Here is a 21,520-nt window from a genome sequence, read left to right as displayed (position 1 = left end):
AGAAAGGAAGGAGAGAGAAAAGGACTGTTAAGGCTTGAAATGGCTGCCAAGTTCATTTGGGGCAGGGAGGCCAAGAACAAGGAACAGCAGAATTTCTGGAAAGGGACACAAGGGAGGAATAAGCAAGGAGCAGCCAGTGGTACCTTTTTGACAATCTTCAAGCATCGGCGCAGCAGACATTTGATGCCAATGCGGAGCTCGGGGCTCTTGGCTCGCAGGACACACACACTGCAGATGCCGCAGTCCTGAGACATCTGGCAGGCTTGGCACACACCACAACCAATTTGCTGCAAGGGCAGAGGGTAGGGGGTGAGGAGGGATTCGGGGAAGGCAACACCATGAACCCAGAACCTCCAAGCTGCACCGTGAGCCCGTCAGCCTGACCCAAATGAGAGCGCAAGAAAAGGACACCATCTCCAACCTCTAACACAAACTCCCCAGGCCATAGATGAAATTACCTTATACAATAATAAGTCAGGGTTCACATAGCCCAGTGCCATCTATTCAAGCAGCAGCTCTCAAAAGCTCTCGGACCATGGTTTTTTTCTGAGACCATTTACGCAAAATCCTCTGACTCAAGATGCCAGGGATTGAACATGGGACCTTCTGCCATACAAAGCTTTGTCACTGAACTCTGCTTATCACACATCTATCCCAGTCTTCCATGGTGCTCCCAGTGGCATATCATCCAAGACAATACACAGCTTCAAGTCCTCCACTGCTATCTGAGAACTGGAGACAGGTCCCTTACGTCTGCTAACAACCCTAATGCTTTCATCCATCCCAGGCCATGGCCAAGTCTTGATTGTTCTCTGAAAGGGTGACTTGAGTTTTCAAGCCTTTTCCAAAATGAATATCCCATCAATCAACCGGCTGCATTTTGAAGCCACCTGTCCCTCTGTCAACGGAAGGCAGAAAGTGTTTTTAAGAGAATAAAACATAAATATACACTTATCTCTTAAATCCCTACTGCACAGGCACAGGAAGATTTTAAAGCACTAAAGGGTTAGGCATGTGCAAATCACTTTTAAATACACACACACACGGGTTAGAAACAGAGATAGGAAAGACTTCCGGCGAGGGCGCCATTGCCGGCGGTCGAGGGTTGTCTCGGCAGCGAGACGACCCTGGCTTCCCCGGGGGCTAGGAGCTCCGCTACCACGCAGCAGGCTCCGTTAAGTTGCGGGTCGAGCGTCCCGCGGTGTGGGCTCTCCAGCTGGCCCCTTTGCGCTGACCCTTTCTCCGCTCCCCTTGTAAAAGGGGCGCAGGAGTGAAAGGGCAACGGCGCGGGGCTGTGGAGGTTTTGCCCCAGCTGGGGAAGCTAAGTGGCGGCTGCCGCCGGCGATGAGCGTATCGTTCTTACCTAATTGAAGCAAAAAAGAAGAACCCCGTAAGCTGCAAGTACGGAGTTTAATTGGCCTTAAAAAAATTTTTAATTGGCTTTTGGGGAGGAATGTCAAAAGGAAGTCCGTTCCTCTCCCTGCCAAATTGGAAGAAGTAATAATGTATCTGGCTGTTGCTGCATTTGGTTGATACAATGTTTCTATTGGAGTTTCTCTGACAAGTACGATCTGTCAAAACCCCTGTTAGGGGAGGATTGAGACTTTTAAAGCATTTCTTCTCAAAGTTGGTGGAATATAATTTTTGCACCCTGATTATGGGAAAATGGCGGCTGAAACTTGAGACCTAAAGATGGAAAAGTACTGAACTTTGTTATTTCCTGCCTGCTTCTGCCATTTTTTGTTTCGCTTTTAAAATGACTTTAGATCCGGGAATGACCTAAGGACAAAGGATAATTCTTTTGAAACTAGAACTCTTGAACCAGAAATTAGAACTGCTGAATCAGAATGTCGACGAAAAGTTTTTTGGAATTGGCAAGGCTTCTGAGAACTTTGCTAATGAACTTGAGGAGAACCTTGCTAAGGAACTTGAGGAAATATCCGAAGAACAAGATACAGTGACTATGCAACTCCAAGAAGAAGAAAAACCCTGTGGGTGTGAGAAGCCCAGGGTTGAATTTAGACATACTATATCCGATTTCTGGGGTGGGAGCCCAGAAATGAAGGAACAATCTTGGGAATTACAATTAAAAGTTGATTGGAAGTTTGAAATGGAGATGCTGGATGGTGACGTATTATATTTCCTGAAGAGCTTTGCAAGGATGCTTCTGGACAAGGCTTTGGCCCTTAGATACAAGAAAAAAGAGGACATTCTGGACAATGGTTTTGGAAAGGGGTGGAGGGAAGTCTGGTGGGTGATTCCGAGTTGGGGAGAAAAAATGGTAAGAAGAGGGGTAGGGTGAAAATTTTTAGATGTGTATTAGGAAGGCTTACCATGGTACCCCGAAGTCAGAGTGTTAAAAATTTTGATTTGGAATAGAGAAGAGATACTTGGACTGTTTTTAAAGAAGGATAGTTTAATATTATATAAGGTTTGAATTAGAAATACCAGCAGCAGTTTTAGTGGAATAAGAGATAGATAAGGTAACAAGAAGTTAAGATTTGTATTAAGAAGTTGTATTTTGATATTTTGATGTTAAATGATTTAAATTTTAGAGATGAAGATTATGAATTTAGGTGAATGAATTGTTGAAATAGATAGAAAGTTACTAAAGTAAATTAGAATTGGAAGCAGAGGAGAGAACGGGGGAAGTCCCCCTAATTAGATTCGAAATAAGATTTTAATTAAATGTATGGAGTGTTGGTGTTCCGGTGTAGGTATGTATTTTCTTTTATTTCTGTTTTTCTTGTTGTATTTGTAGTTTTTTTTCTATTGTATTTGTATTTGTTTTGATGTGGAAAACCAATAAATTCTTGTTAAAAAAAGAAAAGAAACAGAGATAGGAAAGTGAGGAGCTCAAGGGCACCTTAAACAGAGGTTATGGGCGCAACAACGGAATGTCTAGGCGTGCCTTTTTATAACAAGAATACAAAGCTGGAAATAAATGAACTGCAACTAAAATATTATGTTCATTTTTCATATGGTCTAGTCCTTCCCCTGCCCACCCCCACCCCCCAATATTCTTAAGAGGGTCTCTTCTCCAGTCCTTAGAGAGCAGCTGGAAGTGGGGAGGCAGAAAAAGGTCCTCCTTTCCTTCCACTCTGCAGTTTTAATCTCAATTCTTAGGCACAGTACTGCACCCAGAACTCAAAAACTGCTCACACTAATGAAATCCCCTGTCACAAAATGCACCCAGAACAATGGGAGTTTCAATCACTGACACCCCCACCTGCAGCAGCTAGACAGCAGGCATTTGGCAGTGGTGCAGAGAGATTGTCACAAAGCGTAGAACCTGATAATATAAAGCAAGGTTTACACACAGAGACACCATAGCCCCCTACTTCAACTCATATTTCTAATTACAGGTAGGTAGGCATGTTGATCTGCCATAGTCATATTTATAAGTAAACAAAAAATGTTGGTACACCCTAGATCTTACCTTGTAATATCTCTGCTCCCGATTGAAATCTCTTCTCTGAGCTAAAAAGAGGAAAAGGAGGAAAAGATTAAAATCTGTGCAAGAAAGAGAAAAATTGGCTCAAACACACAGTGCTAAGGAAGTCAGTCACATGGAAAATAATTCAACATTAACCATCTGACATCCTTAGCTAGTAGAATTCCATTATTCGCAATTGTGGAGTTATAGGTAGGTAGCCGTGTTGGTCTGCCATAGTCAAAACAAAATAAAATAAAAAATTTCTTCCAGTAGCACCTTAGAGACCAACTAAGTTTGTTCTTGGTATTATTCAGAAGGGTGGTGGGAATGGGTGATCAGCTGATAGGTGTGGCCAACAGTGCCCTTCAGCTCTCTATATTGGACAAACAGGCCAAACCCTACGCCAAAGGATAAATGGACATAAATCTGATATCAGGAACCACAAGACAAAGAAACCAGTAGGAGAACACTTCAATCTCCCAGGACATTATATAAAAGATCTCAAAGTAGCTGTCTTAATACAAAGAAATTTCAGAAATAGACTGGAAAGAGAAGTGGCTGAATTGCAACTAATCACCAAACTTAAAACCATGGAGAAACCTGGTCTGAACAAAGACATTGGATTCTTATCTCATTATACATGACAAAGCTATCTTTAGCCATCTCACCCCTTGCCTTTCCCTGCAAGACTAATTGCAGCGTTAAGACAGGTTTCCCACACCTATCAGCTGATCACCCATTCCCACCACCCTTCTGAGTAATACCCCTCCCCACTCCCTCACCATATATAAGGGTCTGGTGACTTCCGTTTCAGTGTATCTGAAGAAGTGTGCATGCACACGAAAGCTCATACCAAGAACAAACTTAGTTGGTCTCTAAGGTGCTACTGGAAGGAATTTTTGTTATTTTATTTTGTTTTTTCTCAATTGTGGAGACAGAGCACAGATCTCCTCAAACACTTGTGTTTTACTTCCGTGGACTTGGGTTTGTATATCCTGCTTTTCTCTTAAGTACAAACCTCTGCAATCTGGGCAGAGCCACCGACAGCGTCTCTGGGAGGGGAGCATCACTCCTGGGAACTGGCCTTGACAGCTGGCACAGCATCTGGAAGAAGAAATGGGAAAAGTTAGGAGCAACAGTCCCAACAAAGCATCTCCAGCCCTATATGTTTCTTATGTGTTTGTTAGGATACTTATATCCCACTCTGAAGCCCCATGAGGCTCTCAAAATTATTCTTGCAACACAAATGTATATCATTAAGTACAGGTGATACTCAAAAAATTAGAATATCGTGGAAAAGTTCGTTTATTTCACGAATTCAACTTAAAAGCTGAAACTAACATATGAGATAGACTCATGACATGCAAAGCGAGAGATGTCAAGCCTTTATTTGTCATAATTGTGATTATTGTGGCGTACAGCTGCTGAAAACCCCAAATTCACAATCTCAGAAAATTAGAATATTAAATTAAATCATCAAAACAAGGATTGCAAATAGAATAGTGGACCTCTGAAAAGTAGAAGCATGCATACTTGGTTTGGGCGCCTTTTGCATCAATTACTGCCGCAATGCAGTAGTATCTACAAAGGGTGATCTACAAAGTGGTGTAGTGGTTAAGAGTGGTAGACTCATAATCTGGGGAACCGGGTTCTCGTCTCCGCTCCTCCACACACAGCTGCTGGGTGACCTTGGGCTAGTCACACTTCTTGAAGTCTCTCAGCCTCACTCACCTCACAGAGTGTTTGTTGTGGGGGAGGAAGGGAAAGGAGAATATGAGCCGCTTTGAGACTCCTTAGGATAGTCATAAAGCGGCATATCAAATCCAAACTCCTCCTCCTCCTCCTCTTCTTCTTCTATTGTATTTTAATATTTTGTTGGAAGCCGCCCAGAGTGGCTGGGGAAACCCAGCCAGATGGGTGGGGTATAAATAATAAATTATTATTATTATTATTATTATTATTATTATTATTATTATTATTATCATTATCATTATCATTATGCGGCGTGGCATTGATGCTATCAGGCTGTGGCACTGCTGAGGTTTTATGGAAGACCAGGATGCTTCAATAGCGGCCTTCAGCTCTTCTGCATTGCTCGGTCTCATATCTCTCATCTTTCTCTTGACAATGCCCCATAGATTCTCTATGGGGTTCAGGTCAGGCGAGTTTGCTGGCCAAACAAGCACAGTAATCCCATGGGCATTGAACCAGGTTTTGGTACTTTTGGCAGTGTGGGCGGGTGCCAAGTCCTGCTGGAAAATGAAGTCAGCATCTGCGGAAGGAAGCATGAAATGTTCCGAAATCTCCTGGTAGACGCCTGCGTTGACCCTGGACTTAATAAAGCACAGTGGACCAACACCAGCAGATGACATGGCTCCCCAAATCAACACAGACTGTGGAAACTTCACACTGGACTTCAAGCATCTGGCATTGTGTGCCTCCCCATTCTTCCTCCAGACTCTGGGTCCTTGGTTTCCAAATGAGATGCAAAAGTTGCTCTCATCAGAAAAGAGGACTTGAGACCACTGAGCAAGAGACCAGTTCTATTTTTCTGTAGCCCAGGTAAGACATCTGAAGCCCATCTCCAGGATCCGTCTGTGTGGTGGCTCTGGATGCACTAACTCCAGCCTCAGTCCACGCCTTGTGAAAGTCCCCAACACGTTTGAATGGTCCTTTCCTAACAATCCTCTCCAGGCTGCGGTCATCCCTGCTGCTTGTGCACCTTTTTCTTCCACACTTTCCCGTTCCGCCTAACTTTCCATTAATGTGCTTTGATACAGCACTTTGGGAACATCCAACTTCTTCCGCAATTACCTTTTGAGGCTTTCCCTCCTTATGGAGGGTTTCAATGATGGTTTTCTGCACAGCTGTCAGGTCAGCATCCTTCCCCATGATTGTGATTCCTACTGACCCAGACTGGGAGACCATTTAAAGGCTCAGGAACCCTTTGCAGGTGTTATGGATTGAGTAGCTACTGCTGGAGGAGACTCTTGAGTCCCATGGACTGCAAGAATATCAAACCTATCCATTCTCAAAGAAATCAGCCCTGAGTGCTCACTAGAAGGACAGATCCTGAAGTTGAGGCTCCAGTACTTTGGCCGCCTCATGAGAAGAGAAGACTCCCTAGAAAAGACCCTGATGTTGGGAAAGATGGAGGGCACAAGGAGAAGGGGATGACAGAGGATGAGATGGTTGGACAGTGTTCTCGAAGCTACTAACATGAGTTTGGCCAAACTGCGAGAGGTAGTGAAGGATAGGCGTGCCTGGCGTGCTCTGGTCCATGGGGTCACGAAGAGTCGGACACGACTGAATGACTGAACAACAGCTACTGCACCTTTTCACAATATTCTAATTTTCTGAGATTGTGAATTTGGGGTTTTCATCAGCTATACACCACAATCATCACAAATAAAGGCTTGACATCTCTCGCTGTGCATGTCATGAGTCTATCTCATATGTTAGTTTCAGCTTTTAAGTTGAATTCCTGAAATAAATGAACTTTTCCACAATATTCTAATTTTTTGAGTATCACCTGTATAGTACTAAGAACTGAAACAACATGGTGTCCAAGATTGTTCCAATAGCTTTCTTGCCATCGTCCCTGGTCTTCCTTGCTAATGCCCTTCAGCCTACCCTAGACCTCCAAAGCAAGAACTCAGCCAAGCAACTGGAACATGATGGAGGCAACTTTCTTTGCTTCTCAGGCGTCTGTAGCTGACACAAACTGGGTAGGAAGTGATGCTACGATTGCCCCAATTTTAGAAGGGATTCCATATGCGAGGCCTTGAGCAAGCACTTGGCACGGAATTCAGTGCTTTGAAAAGCTTTCACACACCCCTTACCAGGCAGGGTCACAGTGTACTCGAGCACACCTATGGAAGTGCTATCACAGTTACAATCAGCTACAGTGAGGGGGGAAATTATTTGATCCCCTGCTAAATTTGCCTGTTTGCCCTCTGACAAAGAAATGACCAGTCCATAATTTTAATGGTAGGTTTATTGTAGCTGTGAGAGACAAAATAACAACAGGGAAACCCCCAGAAACCCAGAAGACAAACGTCAGAGATTGATGTGCATTATAATGAGTGAAATAAGTATTTGATCCCTTTGCAAAAGATGACTTAGTACTTGGTGGCAAAAACCCTTGTAGGCAATTACAGAGGTCAGACATTTCTTGTAGGTGGCCACCAGGTTTGCACACATCTCAGGAGGTATCTTGTCCCACTCCTCTTTGCAGGTCCTCTCCAAGTCAGTAAGATTTCGAGGCTGATGTGTTGCTACTCGAACCTTCATCTCCCTCCACAGATTTTTGATGGGATTAAGGTCTAGAGACTGGCTAGGCCACTCCAGGACCTTAATGTGCTCCTTCTTAAGCCACTCCTTTGTTGCCTTGGCTGTGTGTTTTGGGTCATTGTCATGCTGGAATACCCACCCTTGACCCATTTTCAATGCCCTGGCTGAGGGAAAGAGGTGCTCACCCAAGATTTGACAATACATGGTCCGGTCCATCGTCCCTTCGATGTGGTGAAGGTGTTCTGTCCCCTTAGCAGAAAAACACCCCCAAAGCATAATATGTCCCCCTCCATGTTTGACAGTGGGGATGGTGTTCTTGGGGTCGTAGGCAGCATTCCTCCTCCAAACACGGCGAGTTGAGTTGATGCCAAAGAGCTCGATTTTGGTCTCATCTGACCACAACACTTTCACCCAGTTCTCCTCTGGGTCATTCAGATGTGCATTGGCAAACTGCATGTGTAAAACTGCATGACAAACTGGCACCTGTACATGTGCTGTCTTCAGCAAGGGGAACTTGCGGGCTCTGCAAGATCTGTCCTTCACTGCAATTGCTTCTGTCGACAGATGTATTTTGTTCAGGTACTGTAACGAGCTGGGATTACAGGTAAGACCTCCCTTACAGCAGGTGCTTCTAATCTCAGCTCGTTACATACTGTGAAGATACCAGGTAGCCTGACATCTGGCTGGTTGATAGGGGATCAAATACTTATTTCACTCATTATAATGCACATCAATCTCTGACTTTTGTCTTCTGGGGGTTTTCCTGTTGTTATTCTGTCTCTCACAACTACAATAAACCTACCATTATAATTATGGACTGGTCATTTCTTCATCAGAGGGCAAACTGGCAAATTTAGCAGAGGATCAAATACTTCTTTCCCTTACTGTACATGGTCAGGCAAGTGGAAGTGGGAGGCATGTAGTAACTTGGCTTCTGATCCAAGCTTCTCTGTGCCTTTCTGCTTTCCGAGTCCTTGCCTAACCTAACAATTCCAAAAGGAGGAAAGAGCAGTAGCTTTTAGCAGTGTACAAGTAAGAAGACATCAAGTACAGGTCATTTTCGTAGTGCCGTCAAGCAAAATTTCTGGTACATTTCCAAAAAATGACAAGTGGGAAAATAAAAGTTTTAAGGCTAATTGTACATTATTCTAGGTTCTGAAGTAGGTCAAGCATGGAGGAATTCATGTCCACCCCAAACAAAAAAATTATGCTCTTGTATTTAATGAACCAGATCTCCAATGTAGAAAGGGTGTTGCAAATTCAGTGTTGCCCTATGTCAACCATGCTTGCCAGACAGAATGATCAGCTCCCTCCACTCTCTCTCCCCCCTCCCCCCCATTCTGGAGGTTCTCTCAACACACAAGGGCCAATTTCGGAGGGTGTGGAGGGTCACACAGGAGAGGAGTGGTGGGGGGAGGTGCACTGTGCAAATGGAAGTACTCGTGTCATCATCATTATCATCATCATTTACAGTGGTACCCCGGGTTACGCACACCCCATGTTGCGGACGTTCGAGTTGCAAATGCCCACAACCCGGAAGTGTTTCCGGAGCACGTGAAACCCGTGTGCGACCCCCGGATGCGCAAAAGCGTTCTGCGCACTTCATGCAGAAGCACTCAAATTGAGCTTCTTCCGAGCGGGGTTGTGCATGCGTGATACGCACGCCCGCATCACGTACCGCGACCCAGAACGGATTGCATACGTAACCCAGGGTACCACTGTATTATTTATACCCCACCCATCTGGCTGATTTTCCTCAGCCACTCTAGGCAGCTTCCAACAAAATATTAAAATACAATAGTCCATCAAACATTAACATCTTTCCTAAACATGGCTGTCTTCAGATGTCTTCTAAAAGTCTGGTAGTTGTTGTTCTCTTTGACATCTGATGTGTGGGTGTTCCACATGGCAGGCGCCACTACCAAGAAGGCCATCTGCCTGGTTCCCTGTAACTTGGCTTCTCGTAGTGAGGGAACCGCCAGAAGGCCCTCGGCGTTGGACCTCAGTGTCCAGGCAGAACGATGGGGTTGGAGACGCTCCTTCAGGTATACTGGACCAAGGCCGTTTAGGGCTTTAAAGGTCAGCACCAACACTTTGAATTGTGCTCGGAAATGTACTGGGAGCCAATGTAGGTCTTTCAAGACCGGTGTTATGTGGTCTCGGCAGCCGCTCCCAGTCACCAATCTAGCTGCCGCCTTCTGGATTAGTTGTAGTTTCCGGGTCACCTTCAAAGGTAGCCCCACATAGAGTGCATTGCAGTAATCCAAGCGAGAGATAACTAAAGCATGCCCTACTCTGGTGAGACAGCCCGCCAGCAGGTAGGGTCTCAGCCTGCGTACCAGATGGAACTGGTAGACAGCTGCCCTGGACACAGAATTAACCTGCACCTCCATGGACAACTGTGAGTCCAAAATGACTCCCAGGCTGCGCACCTGGTCCTTCAGGGACACAGTTACCCCATTCAGGACCAGGGAGTCCTCCACACCTGCCCACCTCCTGTCCCCAAAAAACAGTACTTCTGTCTTGTCAGGATTCAATCTCAATCTGTTAGCCGTCATCTATCCTCCAACCACCTCCAGACACTCACACAGGACCTTCACCGCCTTCACTGGTTCCGATTTGAAAGAGAGGTAGAGCTGGGTATCATCCGCATACTGATGAACACCCAGCCCAAACCCCTGATGATCTCTCCCAGCAGCTGCATGTAGATGTTGAAAGGCATGGGGGAGCGAGGACAGAACCCTGAGGCACCCCACGAGTGAGCGCCCAGGGATCTGAACACTCATCCCCCACCACCACTTTCTAAACATGGCCCAGGAGAAAGGAGTGGAACCACTCTATAACAGTGCCCCCAGCTTCCAGCCCCTCTAGATGGTCCAGAAGGATGTTATGGTCGATGGTATCAAAAGCTGCTGAGAGATCCAGCAGAACTAGGAAACAGCTCTCACCTTTGTCCATAGCTCACCGCCAGAGATTATCGACCAGTTCGACCAAGGCAGTTTCAGTCCCATGATGAGGCCTGAATCCTGACTGGAAGGGATCCAAATGGTCCGCTTCTTCCAGGCGTGCCTGGAGTTGTTCAGCAACCACTTGCTCAATCACCTTGCCCAAGAATGGAAGATTTGAGACTGGGTGATAGGCCATATTGGCTGCATCTAAATATGGTTTTTTAAGAAGTGGTTTGATAACCACCTCTTTCAGCAGGTCTGGGAAGGCTCCCTCACAGAGAGAAGCATTCACCACCCTGCGAAGCCCATCACCCAGCCCTTCCCAACCAGCTTTTATAAGCCAGGATGGGCAAGGATCAAGGAGACAGGTGGTTGGTTTCACTCGTCCAAGCAGCCTGTCCACATCCTTGTAGCTTCCACTGACAGTACTCATTTGGTGAATTCCACCTATTATTTCCATATTGTAGCTCCTCATCATCCTCAAATACTGTCACATCCAAAACACTTCAGGAATTTTACTTAGCAATAGAACATTCCCAGCACCTGTGGGGTTCTGTCTACATCTCTCAATTCAGTTACTGGCAACTAGTACAATGAATGATGATGGTGATGGTGATGATGACAATGATGATTTTGAAGGAGCAGCAGCTCCTTCAACTTAAGTGTTGTTGAACACTCCCTGCCCATCTGGTTGGGTTGACCCAGCCACTCTGGGCAGCTTCCAACTTAACAAAATAGCTTTTATATTATTCTCAAAAAATGAGGAAACAGCTATAGTTTCATCTCAGCAGGCTTTGATTATCTCAAAATTAGTCACTGCTAGGTCCATAAAATTATAATTAAGTTTGCTTAGCACCACCTGCCTGCTATCTTAAGATGCAAAGAAAAATTCCAGACTTTGGGACTTCAATAAAACATGCAAGCTTTCTCTCTTTCCATAGGACACACACTCTGTACCAGCTTTGCTGTACGGAGTTTAAGAAAAAAAGTTCTGGAAACTGCAAGCACTTGCTCACCATTTGTGACATTTTATTGGTCCTAATAAAGCTTTACCCCTACTGTGATTTTGGAACACTCACAATGCTTGCAGTTATTTGTATATATTTTATTCAATGGTGTATCTTGTTTTATCTTATTGAGCATCACCCTGGGCTCCTTCTGGAGGAAAAGCAATTCATAAATGCAATAAATAAATAGCAGCTCCTTCAACTTAAGTGTTGCTGAACACTCCTGATGAGAGTGAATGGGGTGCAAACGTTAAAAGTCTGAAGTCTCAAAGGGATGGGAATGGAACAGAGATGTCAACCCTTCACAAAACTTCTAAGGTAGAGCAGATGATTTGTGTGTTTTAAAAAGGAGCACAAGAATGCACCAATCAGATTTTTCAGAGCCTCCTACTGATTATAATCATTTGTTTCCTTTAGTCTCAGTGATTCCTGTCTTGACATTTAAGGTTTCTGAAAGAGCCTGGGCTCTCCACTTCCATAAGAGGAAAGCAAAAGAGGGAGATGCTCACACTACAGGTTCCTCTGGGTTGGCCTCTTCCACTGTCACATTGCCCATTTTTCCTGGAGGAAGGAGGGCTGAAAGATGCTTCCGACATCGGCGCTTGTGGGGCTTCATGGCTGGCTGGTCTACAGCAACTAGAAGTTCTTGCTGCTCAGCCAGAATAGCGGCAGGTGCATCTACTGGCAACTCCAGTTCCAGTTTGGGGGGTTTCTGGTCTGGAAGCTCCTTGTCTGGAGGCTCTTCAAACACTTGCAAATCAGGAGGCTTCTTGAGTGGAGGAGTGGCTGCTGCCAGAGGTGGAAGATGCCTTTTACTACCCTTTTTGACCTATAGAACAAGAAACAGGCAATAGTTTGCAAAGCAATAAGCCATAACCTAAGGAAGGACAGCTGTCAAGGAGATTCATCCTTCTCCTCCACCTCAGTGCCATGGTTTGGCCTATAAACAGGAGTCCTATCTTTCCCAATACATAAGGCTCCATCAATTTCCCTATTGGCTAATTAGCAGAAGAGAAGAATGGGAGCAGCACAGAGCAACCCCCTTTTCTAAACACTTCGTGCTTCTCTAGAGTTTCAAACCCAAGGAACTTAAACCACTCACCAGATCCATTTGGCATTCCTCTTTGCTAAATGCAGGCTAAGTGCACAAGCCATCATCATCATCATCATGCAGGCTAGCCTTTTACTCTTCACGTCAGAGATCAAGGCTATAATCTTGTAGCATGTAACTGGGAAAGGATACTAAAGCTGTGGACTCACAATTATAGCTTACAATCCCTACTTCGCTAATAATTATGCATGAAAAGCAGGGGAGACCACCATCCTTATGGAGCACCACAGGAGGCAACTAATCCATGTTAAGTGGTCCTGGGAACATGCCTCACTTACCATCTGGGCATGTTTTGGCTCTGCCATCAGGTGGCTCCACCATTGTGAAGCCTGCCCAAACTCTGCTTGGAAGTTTAAAAACACAAACACATCCAAAGAATTCCGCTTCCAAAGATACCCATCTGGGAAGCTTCTGCCCAGCTATACAAAAGCAATCCCCAACAGCAAAAAAGAAAAGTGGTTGTGCTGATAGCTTCCTTCCTTCTTCATCCTCCCCCATATAGGTCTTCCAGATGACATTCAACAGCCAATCTAGATCTGGCCTCAACAGACAGCACACTCACCCGCTGGTGGCCTCCTCCAGTGGGTGGGAGGGGTTGTAGGAGCTGGGGCTGCAGCAGGAGAAAGCAGTGAAAAAGGAGAAGACCATTAGGTTCCAAGTGCTACTGGGTTTATGAACTAGCAATTCATAAGCTTAGGGTATCAATGCAGTCCAACAGACAAAGAAGACTGCAGTAGAAGACTTGAACTATCATGCACATCTAACCCAAGGAACCATCTGTAACCCTAGAGGCCTCCTAACAAAACTGACCAAGAGCAGGTTGCACTACACCAAGGATGGGGAACCTAAGGTCCCATAGGCAGGAATTGGAAGCCCAGCTCCCATCAGCCTTAGCCGGCACAACTCATGCTTGGAATCATGGGGAGAAGAGTGTGACAGCATTCATGACATGCTTGATGGCTTCCCATGGGCTGGCCAATGTGAGAACAGAATCCTGAACTGGATTGGACTTTGTTCCCACAGAGTTCAGCTATGTATTGAGGACTACAGGCTCCCCATTCCTGGACTACACAATCAGTGCACCAGGGTTACTGGTACCTATGGGAAAAGGGGAGCACCTTGTCCAGGCATGGAAGGCTTACTGGGTGACCTTGAGCCAGTCAACATTTCTCAGTCTACCTGCCTTCACAGAGCTGTTGCGAGGATAAAATTGGATGGGATGACCACATATGCCACTCAAGCTCCTTGAAGAAAAGATGGGACATAAAATGTTTTTTTTTTTAATAAAGTAAGGGGCTCTCCCTCCAAAAATGCACTTAAACATGCATAAAATAATGGAGCAGCTGCAGGTCACTGCAATCAGTTCACTTCTAAAATGCTACCTCTGCTACCAGAACCAAAACTATTTGAATCAGTACCTCAGCACTTGGGTCTACAAAAATCCCTTTCTTGAAATCAAAGTCGGTCAAATCCCGTGATCCTCCCAGTAACCTCAGGAGCTCCACTCTACTGCGGATTTTCTCTCCTCTGGGGCTATGAGGGGGGAAAGAGAGAAGCAGCTGTTAGGTGTGTTCAAAAAAGCAGCACAGTGAAAGGAGGAGTGAGCTGGGATGTTTGCAGATTAGTTGCAACATGTCACTCCTCTGCTGAGAGCTGAACTGGTTGCCCAGTTGCTAGTGGGCCCAGAAAGCTGTCTGTGGACAAATGCCAGCTCCCTTGGCCTGAAAAGTAAGATGAGTGCTGCACCCCATCGTCGCCTTTGACTGGACCTAACTGTCCAGGGGTCCTTTACCTTTATCTGGCAAGAATCATTATTGCCTTCATTTAGACATATCCTTCAAATAGTGTTATTGAGACAGGTCTTTGCCATGTGAAATTCTTACCAAGCAGCCTTTGCCGATGCCTTTATTGCTTTTATTGGAATTGTGTCCACTGCCTTGTAAGTAAAGAGTCAAGAGAAAGAAGTGCATCTTTTAAGAAAGAGCAGAAGCAAGACTGACTGAAGAGAGATTTAAGAATATTTATCATGCCTTTGAACTGTCATGAAACCCAAGGTGCTTCTTTCCTTCAGTGATTGTAAGAGAGGAACTGACAGTTGGCTGCCTAGGGAATAGGACCTGAAGGGAGGAATAGGCCACATGTGCCCTCCAGGTGGTCATGGACTCCAACTCCCATCAGCCCCATGTACAATGGTCAGGAATGATGAGAGTTGTAATCGAGCAACATCTGGAGGGCACCTCTTCCTACAACCCTTACACTCTTTTCCAGATGTGACCCCAAATGGCATTACCTTGTGTAATAGGTATCTGACTGTCCAGGTCTTGTTCCATTTTTGCGCAAGACTTCACGGCGCTGCCAGCCAGGCCCTAGTGAGGGGCAATCCACCCAGCCCTCTGTCATGATGTTGTTGGATAGACCGCAGGGCAAGCACTGAAACAGCAAGAGAGTAATGGAAGGGTCATAGCTATGAGGCCAAAAGGGTTGTTCTTAAAATAACCAAAAACATACACACAGTCGTGCAAGGAAGCACACAAGAAATAGCAGCAAACTTGAAAGAGAGGCTTCCATATATGGTTCCCCCCTCATTTGTAGCCACTCTAGTAAGGTATAATATGGTATAAGTTGACATCCTAAGAACCCCAAATAGTATTCCTTTAAGGTAGTAACAGTTCTAGGCCTTAGGACTATGCAAGATGCACAGAAGTCTGAGGAAGGAACAGCTCCAGGGGACAGAGAGAAGCAACTCTGTGTCTCTCCAATCATGGCTGCTACACTTGCCCATACAGTCCATACCAGGGGCAGAAGGAAACTCTCCAGTCTCTCTATCAGGCTCTTTGACTTTAACAATATCTCTTTGTGGTCTGGATGGAGGATAGAGAGGAATGGGAGAATGCATGTAGAAATTAGCCTCCTGTACAAAGGTAAATTGTACATCCATTGCTCTTCCCACTTTTGCTTCTGCCCCCCCCCCCGGCTATGTGGCCCACAGGAAGAAATGCAGCCCTTCGACTGAAAAAGGTCCCCCACCCCTGACGGAGCTGTTTCCTTCCATCTATTCCAAGACCTTTTAAAAAACTGAAACTAATCAGAAGTTGTGACTGTGAAAGCAGCATGTTTACAACAGCTCAATTCCACATACTGCAGCTTCTTTGGGACAGAACACATGCCCCACAAAAGATAGATAACAGAGAAACAGCTTTAAATCTGTGTTCTCTTTACTTAAGTAAACATTAGGTTCTATTTCTGATGTTGCAAGTTTTGCCCAAGATTTCTACATTTGAAATCTATTACTTAGATTTACAAGTTTTAAAGAAGGGAAGGAAACAGAAGAAGCTGAATTCTGGACAAATAGCAGAGCTGAATAGGACTGACTAGACAATCTTGTATTTAAAAATGGTTTAAAAAGTAACAACAAAACAATACAACAAACAGATAACGTGGAGTGTTGTTCACGTAACCAAGGACAAACCACAACAGATGAGCACATGCTATAATATAGGTGATAGTGGAATGAGAACTGAGAAGCATGGTCTTCACCCACAGTACTGGATGTAACGAGCAGATTATCAAAATTCCACAAATTTATCTGAGTGAATTTCCCATCTGGTCAATTTAGTTTTTCAACTAGCTAATCTTAATACACTAGGGTTTACTAGTCCCTTCAAAGTGGGAGGAAAAGTTGCCCATCTCCAGCACAGTGCAAAGGCCATGCTTTGACTTGAAATCCCTATATTAACAGGACTATGAAAACCAGTTGGCCTTATTTGCAGGTGTTCAAAAGTAGTTACTTTCATTCTAGACTACACACTTCTCAGTTGTCTCAAGGAAGGATGGGCAAAAGGGAAGGAAGGGTCAGGAGACAATTTGTTAAACAATTTCCTGGACAATTTTAAAGCTACAACCTGACAGTACTCAAAAGTCATCTGCAAATTTTCAAGATGAAAATCCATTCCTCATTTTCTGACAGCTTTCGTAGTCTCTACTCTTTTATTTTTAATTTTATTTTTTCATTTTTGATTTTACAAAGAAACCAAATATTTTTACATCAAATTCCATTATCCAATTTTGACCCCCTCCTTCCCTTTCTGCAGTTGCTTATGTTTTAGTATTTTCACTGAATATCTGAGTTAAACCTAATTATTATTTATCCAATATAATAAAAATTAATTTTATATCACTGTACATCTCTATATTAATCCTGCTAATGATTTAATCTGTTTACAATAACTTTTTAAGTAATCAGTAAATGATTTCCACTCAAAATTAAAAATACTGGGAATAAGAAAGCAAGAAAACAGCAAGTTTTCCCATTTCTGCATATTCCAACCATTTTTGCTGCCATTCTTCTTTGGATGGGACGTTATCTTCTTTCCTCGCTGGTCATAAATCATTTGGGCCACCGTGGTTGTGTACATAAATATTTTTGTTTGTTTGTTTGGGTATCTCTACTACTATTATTTCCCAAAGAAAAGCCTCTGGTTTCTTAATAAAAGTTAGCTTAAACATTTTTTTCAAGTCATTATATATCATTTCCCAGTAGGTTTTTGTCTTCTTACAGGTCTACCACATATGGAAGAAGGTACCTTCTTTTTCCTTACATTTCCAACAAATATTCATTTCAGATTCATACATTTTCGCTAGTCTGTTAGGTGTCAGGTGCTATCTATACAACATTTCCAAATAATTTTCTTTTAACCCATAACACGCTGTAAATTTTAAATCTACCTTCCACAGTCGTTTCCATGCTGTCATTTCAATATTATGTCCGATATCCATTGTCCAGTGTATCATTGATGATTTCACTTGTTCATCTTTTGCTTGCCATTCTAATAGCATCTTAAACACTTTTTACATTACTTTAATGACTAACGTTACTATTGAGCAGGTCTCTTTCTAGTTGAAAAGTTTGATTCACAAACCCGACCTTTTATCTATTTTATATAATTCATTAAGTTGATAATATTGTAACTGACTCATTAACATTCCTGACAGTTCTTCAAACTTCTTTAACTGAGTCTCACCACTTACATCACTTAATAAGTTTCTGTAGTCTCTACTCTTAACTACTACAGAACAATTAACTCAACATTCTAGTTCCAGTAGCTTAAAGTTATAGCTCTGCTTAACATTTCATGATTAGACCACAAACAGCTATCACAGTAAGTCACTTGGCTCAATGCAGAGGAGGGCAGCTCTTTTGTTTGTGAACCAGATTTCCAATTTAGTTTTGAAGCTTTGGCTCTCCCCATAGTTTCATAAGTAGCAAAAGCTTTTTAGACAAGAATGGTTTCCAGAATGACACAAATGAATTTATTATAATAATTTATTATTTATACCCCGCCCATCTGGCTGAGTTTCCCCAGCCACTCTGGGCGGCTCCCAATCAAGTGTTAAAAACAATTATCATGATTGTGCAAGTTAATTATGCTTCATACTTAATGAAATCAACTCACAATTGAACAACATTATATACCTGCTGTTAGGTATCACGATGCATACTAATTGATTTATCTTAAAACATTAACACTGAAACAAAGTCAGGAACATAGTAACTACACCTGCCCAAACACAGCATAACCCTTCCCATTGGCTGGTGCTGATCTAGTTATCATTAAGGTCACAGCAATTTGTCAAGACCACTCTTCAGACATGTTCCAATTGCATTCTCCTTTCAACACAGGATAAAATGCCAGGATATACCAACATTTGACTTACTGGAGCAAGGGTCCAATTCAGCCATTCAGTTCCTGCCATCCACACATATTGGAGGCTTCACCTTGTGATGGTCCCTTACCTGTTCAACACAGCTAATAGACAAAAAATTTAAAAATTTTAAAAAAATCTTCCAGTAGCACCTTAGAGACCAGCTAAGTTTGTTCTTGATATGAGCTTTCGTGTGCATGCACACTTCTTCAGATACACTGAAGCAGAAGTCACCAGACCCTTATATATAGTGAGAGAGTGATGAGGGGTATTACTCAGAAGGGTGGTGGGAATGGGTCTGGTGACTTCTGTTTCAGTGTTTCTGAAGAAGTGTGCATGAACACGAAAGCTCATACCAAGAACAAACTTAGTTGATCTCTAAGGTGCTACTGGAAGGATTTTTTTTATTTTTTATTTTGTTTTAACTATGGCAGACCAACACAGCTACCTACCTGTAACAGCTAATAGAGGCAGTTCTGGATTGGGATCTGATCCAAGACAGGGAACCACTCTCATGCAATATCCAGATATATACGGTATATAACAGGGAAAACTCTGGATCAAGGTGTTTTCAAATCATGAAGCATTGCTACCAGCTTGGGGTATACCAACTCCTAGGCACACAGGATAACCTAAAGCCATCCCACAAGAACAGCCAACTAGAACTAGGAGGCTATGCAAACGTTTGAGACGAAGAGGTAAAGCCCTGAATTTCTAAGCAAAAGTTTGAAGATCAAAAATAGATTTACTAAGACCAGTTAACATTTGAATGCATGTACATCTCCATCAAAACAAACTGAAAGCTATATCCACTAAATTAAATATGGAACAGGCTGTGAACAGCAGACAAATTCTTAGTTACAATAAAACCCACAAGTCTCATCCATCCTTCAGCAAATGGCTAGAAGTTTTCAGAGTGCAATGTCAAGTTTGACAGTCAAGAATAATTGGATGATGAACTCACGAGGGCCAGGTAATTTGATCAGTCAAAGATTGTTACATAATAAACCATTTGATTGGAATCCCAATTATCTGGTAGACAGTAATACAAAAGAGACAGCAAAGAACACACACTTGTTCTTGAGAATACAAAAGTTCAACACATCAAAAGGATGTTTAAGTTTTAATCACTTTCATAGGTGGAGGGGAGCCTTTGTTTTCTCTTTATATCTGCTGTTCTATGATCCGGCAAGCCTTCACCGAAGAAAGAATTAACTACTAATGGAATGCAATTATTAAGGGAATGGAAGAGGGAATTAACAAAAAACTTCATCATTTTTAGATAATAATTGAGAGTTGAACTGTGTGAAAACATTGTGATGATTTGAGTCCTTCTACAGAGGACTCTAGCTTTGATTTATTATGGCTTTGGCGAGAAACCAGCTTGTTAACAGATGGGAAAGGAATCAAAGAAGATCATGCTGAAGTCTGCTCGGGGCTATGGTGAGACGCCAGATCTTTTTCGGTTTGGGAAAAGCAAGATGGCGTGAGGTTGTGGGGCAGCGACAATTGCGGTTCTTGAGGTGGGGGGGGGATCCTGAATATGATAGATTACAACATGAAGGGAATAACAAACATAAAACAAACATTTCACACAGAAAGCTACGGAACACAAACTCCTCTTGCAAATTAATGGATATGGAATAGTTGAATACGAAAAAAAGTCATCACATCAGTGGCTGTTAAAATAAAGAATTAAGATCGGAACTGTTGTATTTGGATTAATTAAGAGGATGAAAGAATAACATCACTCTCTGAAGACCAGAACACGGGAAGTCATCCAAAAATGTTTAATTTGGAATTGGATAATTGATTTTATAATTGTATTATGATTTGGTACTGTATTAATGTGGCATACATTGGATTATTAAAATATTAAACATATTTATTACATATATTTAACTGAAAGCTTTAATTAATTCCACTCTTTGACTAAGGACAAGAGACAGTAATCTCTTGAGGTTTGTGGAAAGGAGCAGACTGTTAATTTTTCAAGTCTACAGTCAGTCTCAAGTTGTGGGATGGGAGCCAGTTGCCTCCCTGTAGCAGGCTAAGTGGCAAGTGCTATACTAGCTATGTGGGGCAAAAGGGGGGCAGGAGTTAATAGTCTTGGACTTTATCATTCAAGTAAACCGCTCATAAACAGGGTGGGCAGATCACCGGATTGTGAAGTTTGCATTCCTGTGTCCAAGAGGAAATGTCACCTTTTCCCAATGACAATTTTACATACTTCCAACTGTGAACTACTCCAAACCAATAGTTCAGGCAGCTCCAAACCACTCCCATTCAAATAAGCTCAGCAAACACATCAACTCTCTATAAAATGAGACTTCTGAAATCCCATGCAAGCCTGATTTTTCTGACACTACAGCTATGTTAACCATTTTACTCTGCTTCCAAGCACACAGTCCTAATTCCCCCTTCAGGCACAAAGCCGGGGGACCTCATATCTCAACAGCTTGCAATCATAACAGAAAGTGCTAGGCAATAACTGCCATATTCCAGAGATTAAAGAACACAGGACTAGCCAAGATCCTTGGTGAGACCAGCCTTCTCCGACCTGGTGCTCACCAGGTATTTTCGACTGTAACTCTAACTGGCCCTAACCACTGGCCATGATGGCAGGGGTTGGTGAGAACTGGAACCCAGCAACATCTGGAGGGCATCACATGTGGGATGAGAGTTATGCCCAATCTTCTTTTCTTTTTTAATTGCAGAAGTATGCTCTTCGACAGAGGGCTCTCGACAAGGCAAAAACCTGTTTTGGAAATGAGCTGATGATCGTACAGGCAGCCAAAAAACCCTTTGAGGGGAGGAGGATGATATCAATGATACTTTCAACAATGGCACATTGCTTGCTTGCCACCTTTCACTGCTTATGTCTCCCACTTGCTAGAATTCAAACAGCAATAAAAAGTACTATTTGCTTGCTGCAGCTTTCACTATGCTGAACAGATGTTGTCATGTGACTCACACTCTACTGAAACATCAGGAACAAACATGAAGAAAGCCATGTCTGGAA

The 21,520-nt window shown here is 43.3% G+C and overlaps 1 protein-coding gene across 3 annotated transcripts in view; it reads right to left on the bottom strand.

Moving 5' to 3' along the window:
- The window catches only part of MBD1 (methyl-CpG binding domain protein 1), an 86,841-nt gene that overhangs the window by 60,727 nt on the left and 4,594 nt on the right, over positions 1 to 21,520 (bottom strand). For 2 of the 3 annotated variants that reach the window (XM_033172851.1, XM_033172852.1), the window contains exons 2-8: positions 15,086 to 15,225; positions 14,214 to 14,328; positions 13,358 to 13,405; positions 12,194 to 12,513; positions 4,455 to 4,540; positions 3,440 to 3,480; positions 144 to 287 (exon numbers count right to left, since the gene is read on the bottom strand). In XM_033172851.1, coding sequence (XP_033028742.1) covers positions 144 to 287; positions 3,440 to 3,480; positions 4,455 to 4,540; positions 12,194 to 12,513; positions 13,358 to 13,405; positions 14,214 to 14,328; positions 15,086 to 15,195 — 864 coding nt within the window. In that variant the 5' untranslated portion in view covers positions 15,196 to 15,225. The remainder of the gene's footprint in view (positions 1 to 143; positions 288 to 3,439; positions 3,481 to 4,454; positions 4,541 to 12,193; positions 12,514 to 13,357; positions 13,406 to 14,213; positions 14,329 to 15,085; positions 15,226 to 21,520) is intronic. The other variant, XM_033172853.1, reaches the window with a different exon arrangement.

This window comes from Lacerta agilis, chromosome 16 (genome assembly GCF_009819535.1).
Source record: "Lacerta agilis isolate rLacAgi1 chromosome 16, rLacAgi1.pri, whole genome shotgun sequence".
Taxonomy (NCBI): Eukaryota; Metazoa; Chordata; class Lepidosauria; order Squamata; family Lacertidae; genus Lacerta; species Lacerta agilis.
Note: the sequence above shows the minus strand (reverse complement) of the source record. Positions and strands in the feature narration are given on the sequence as shown.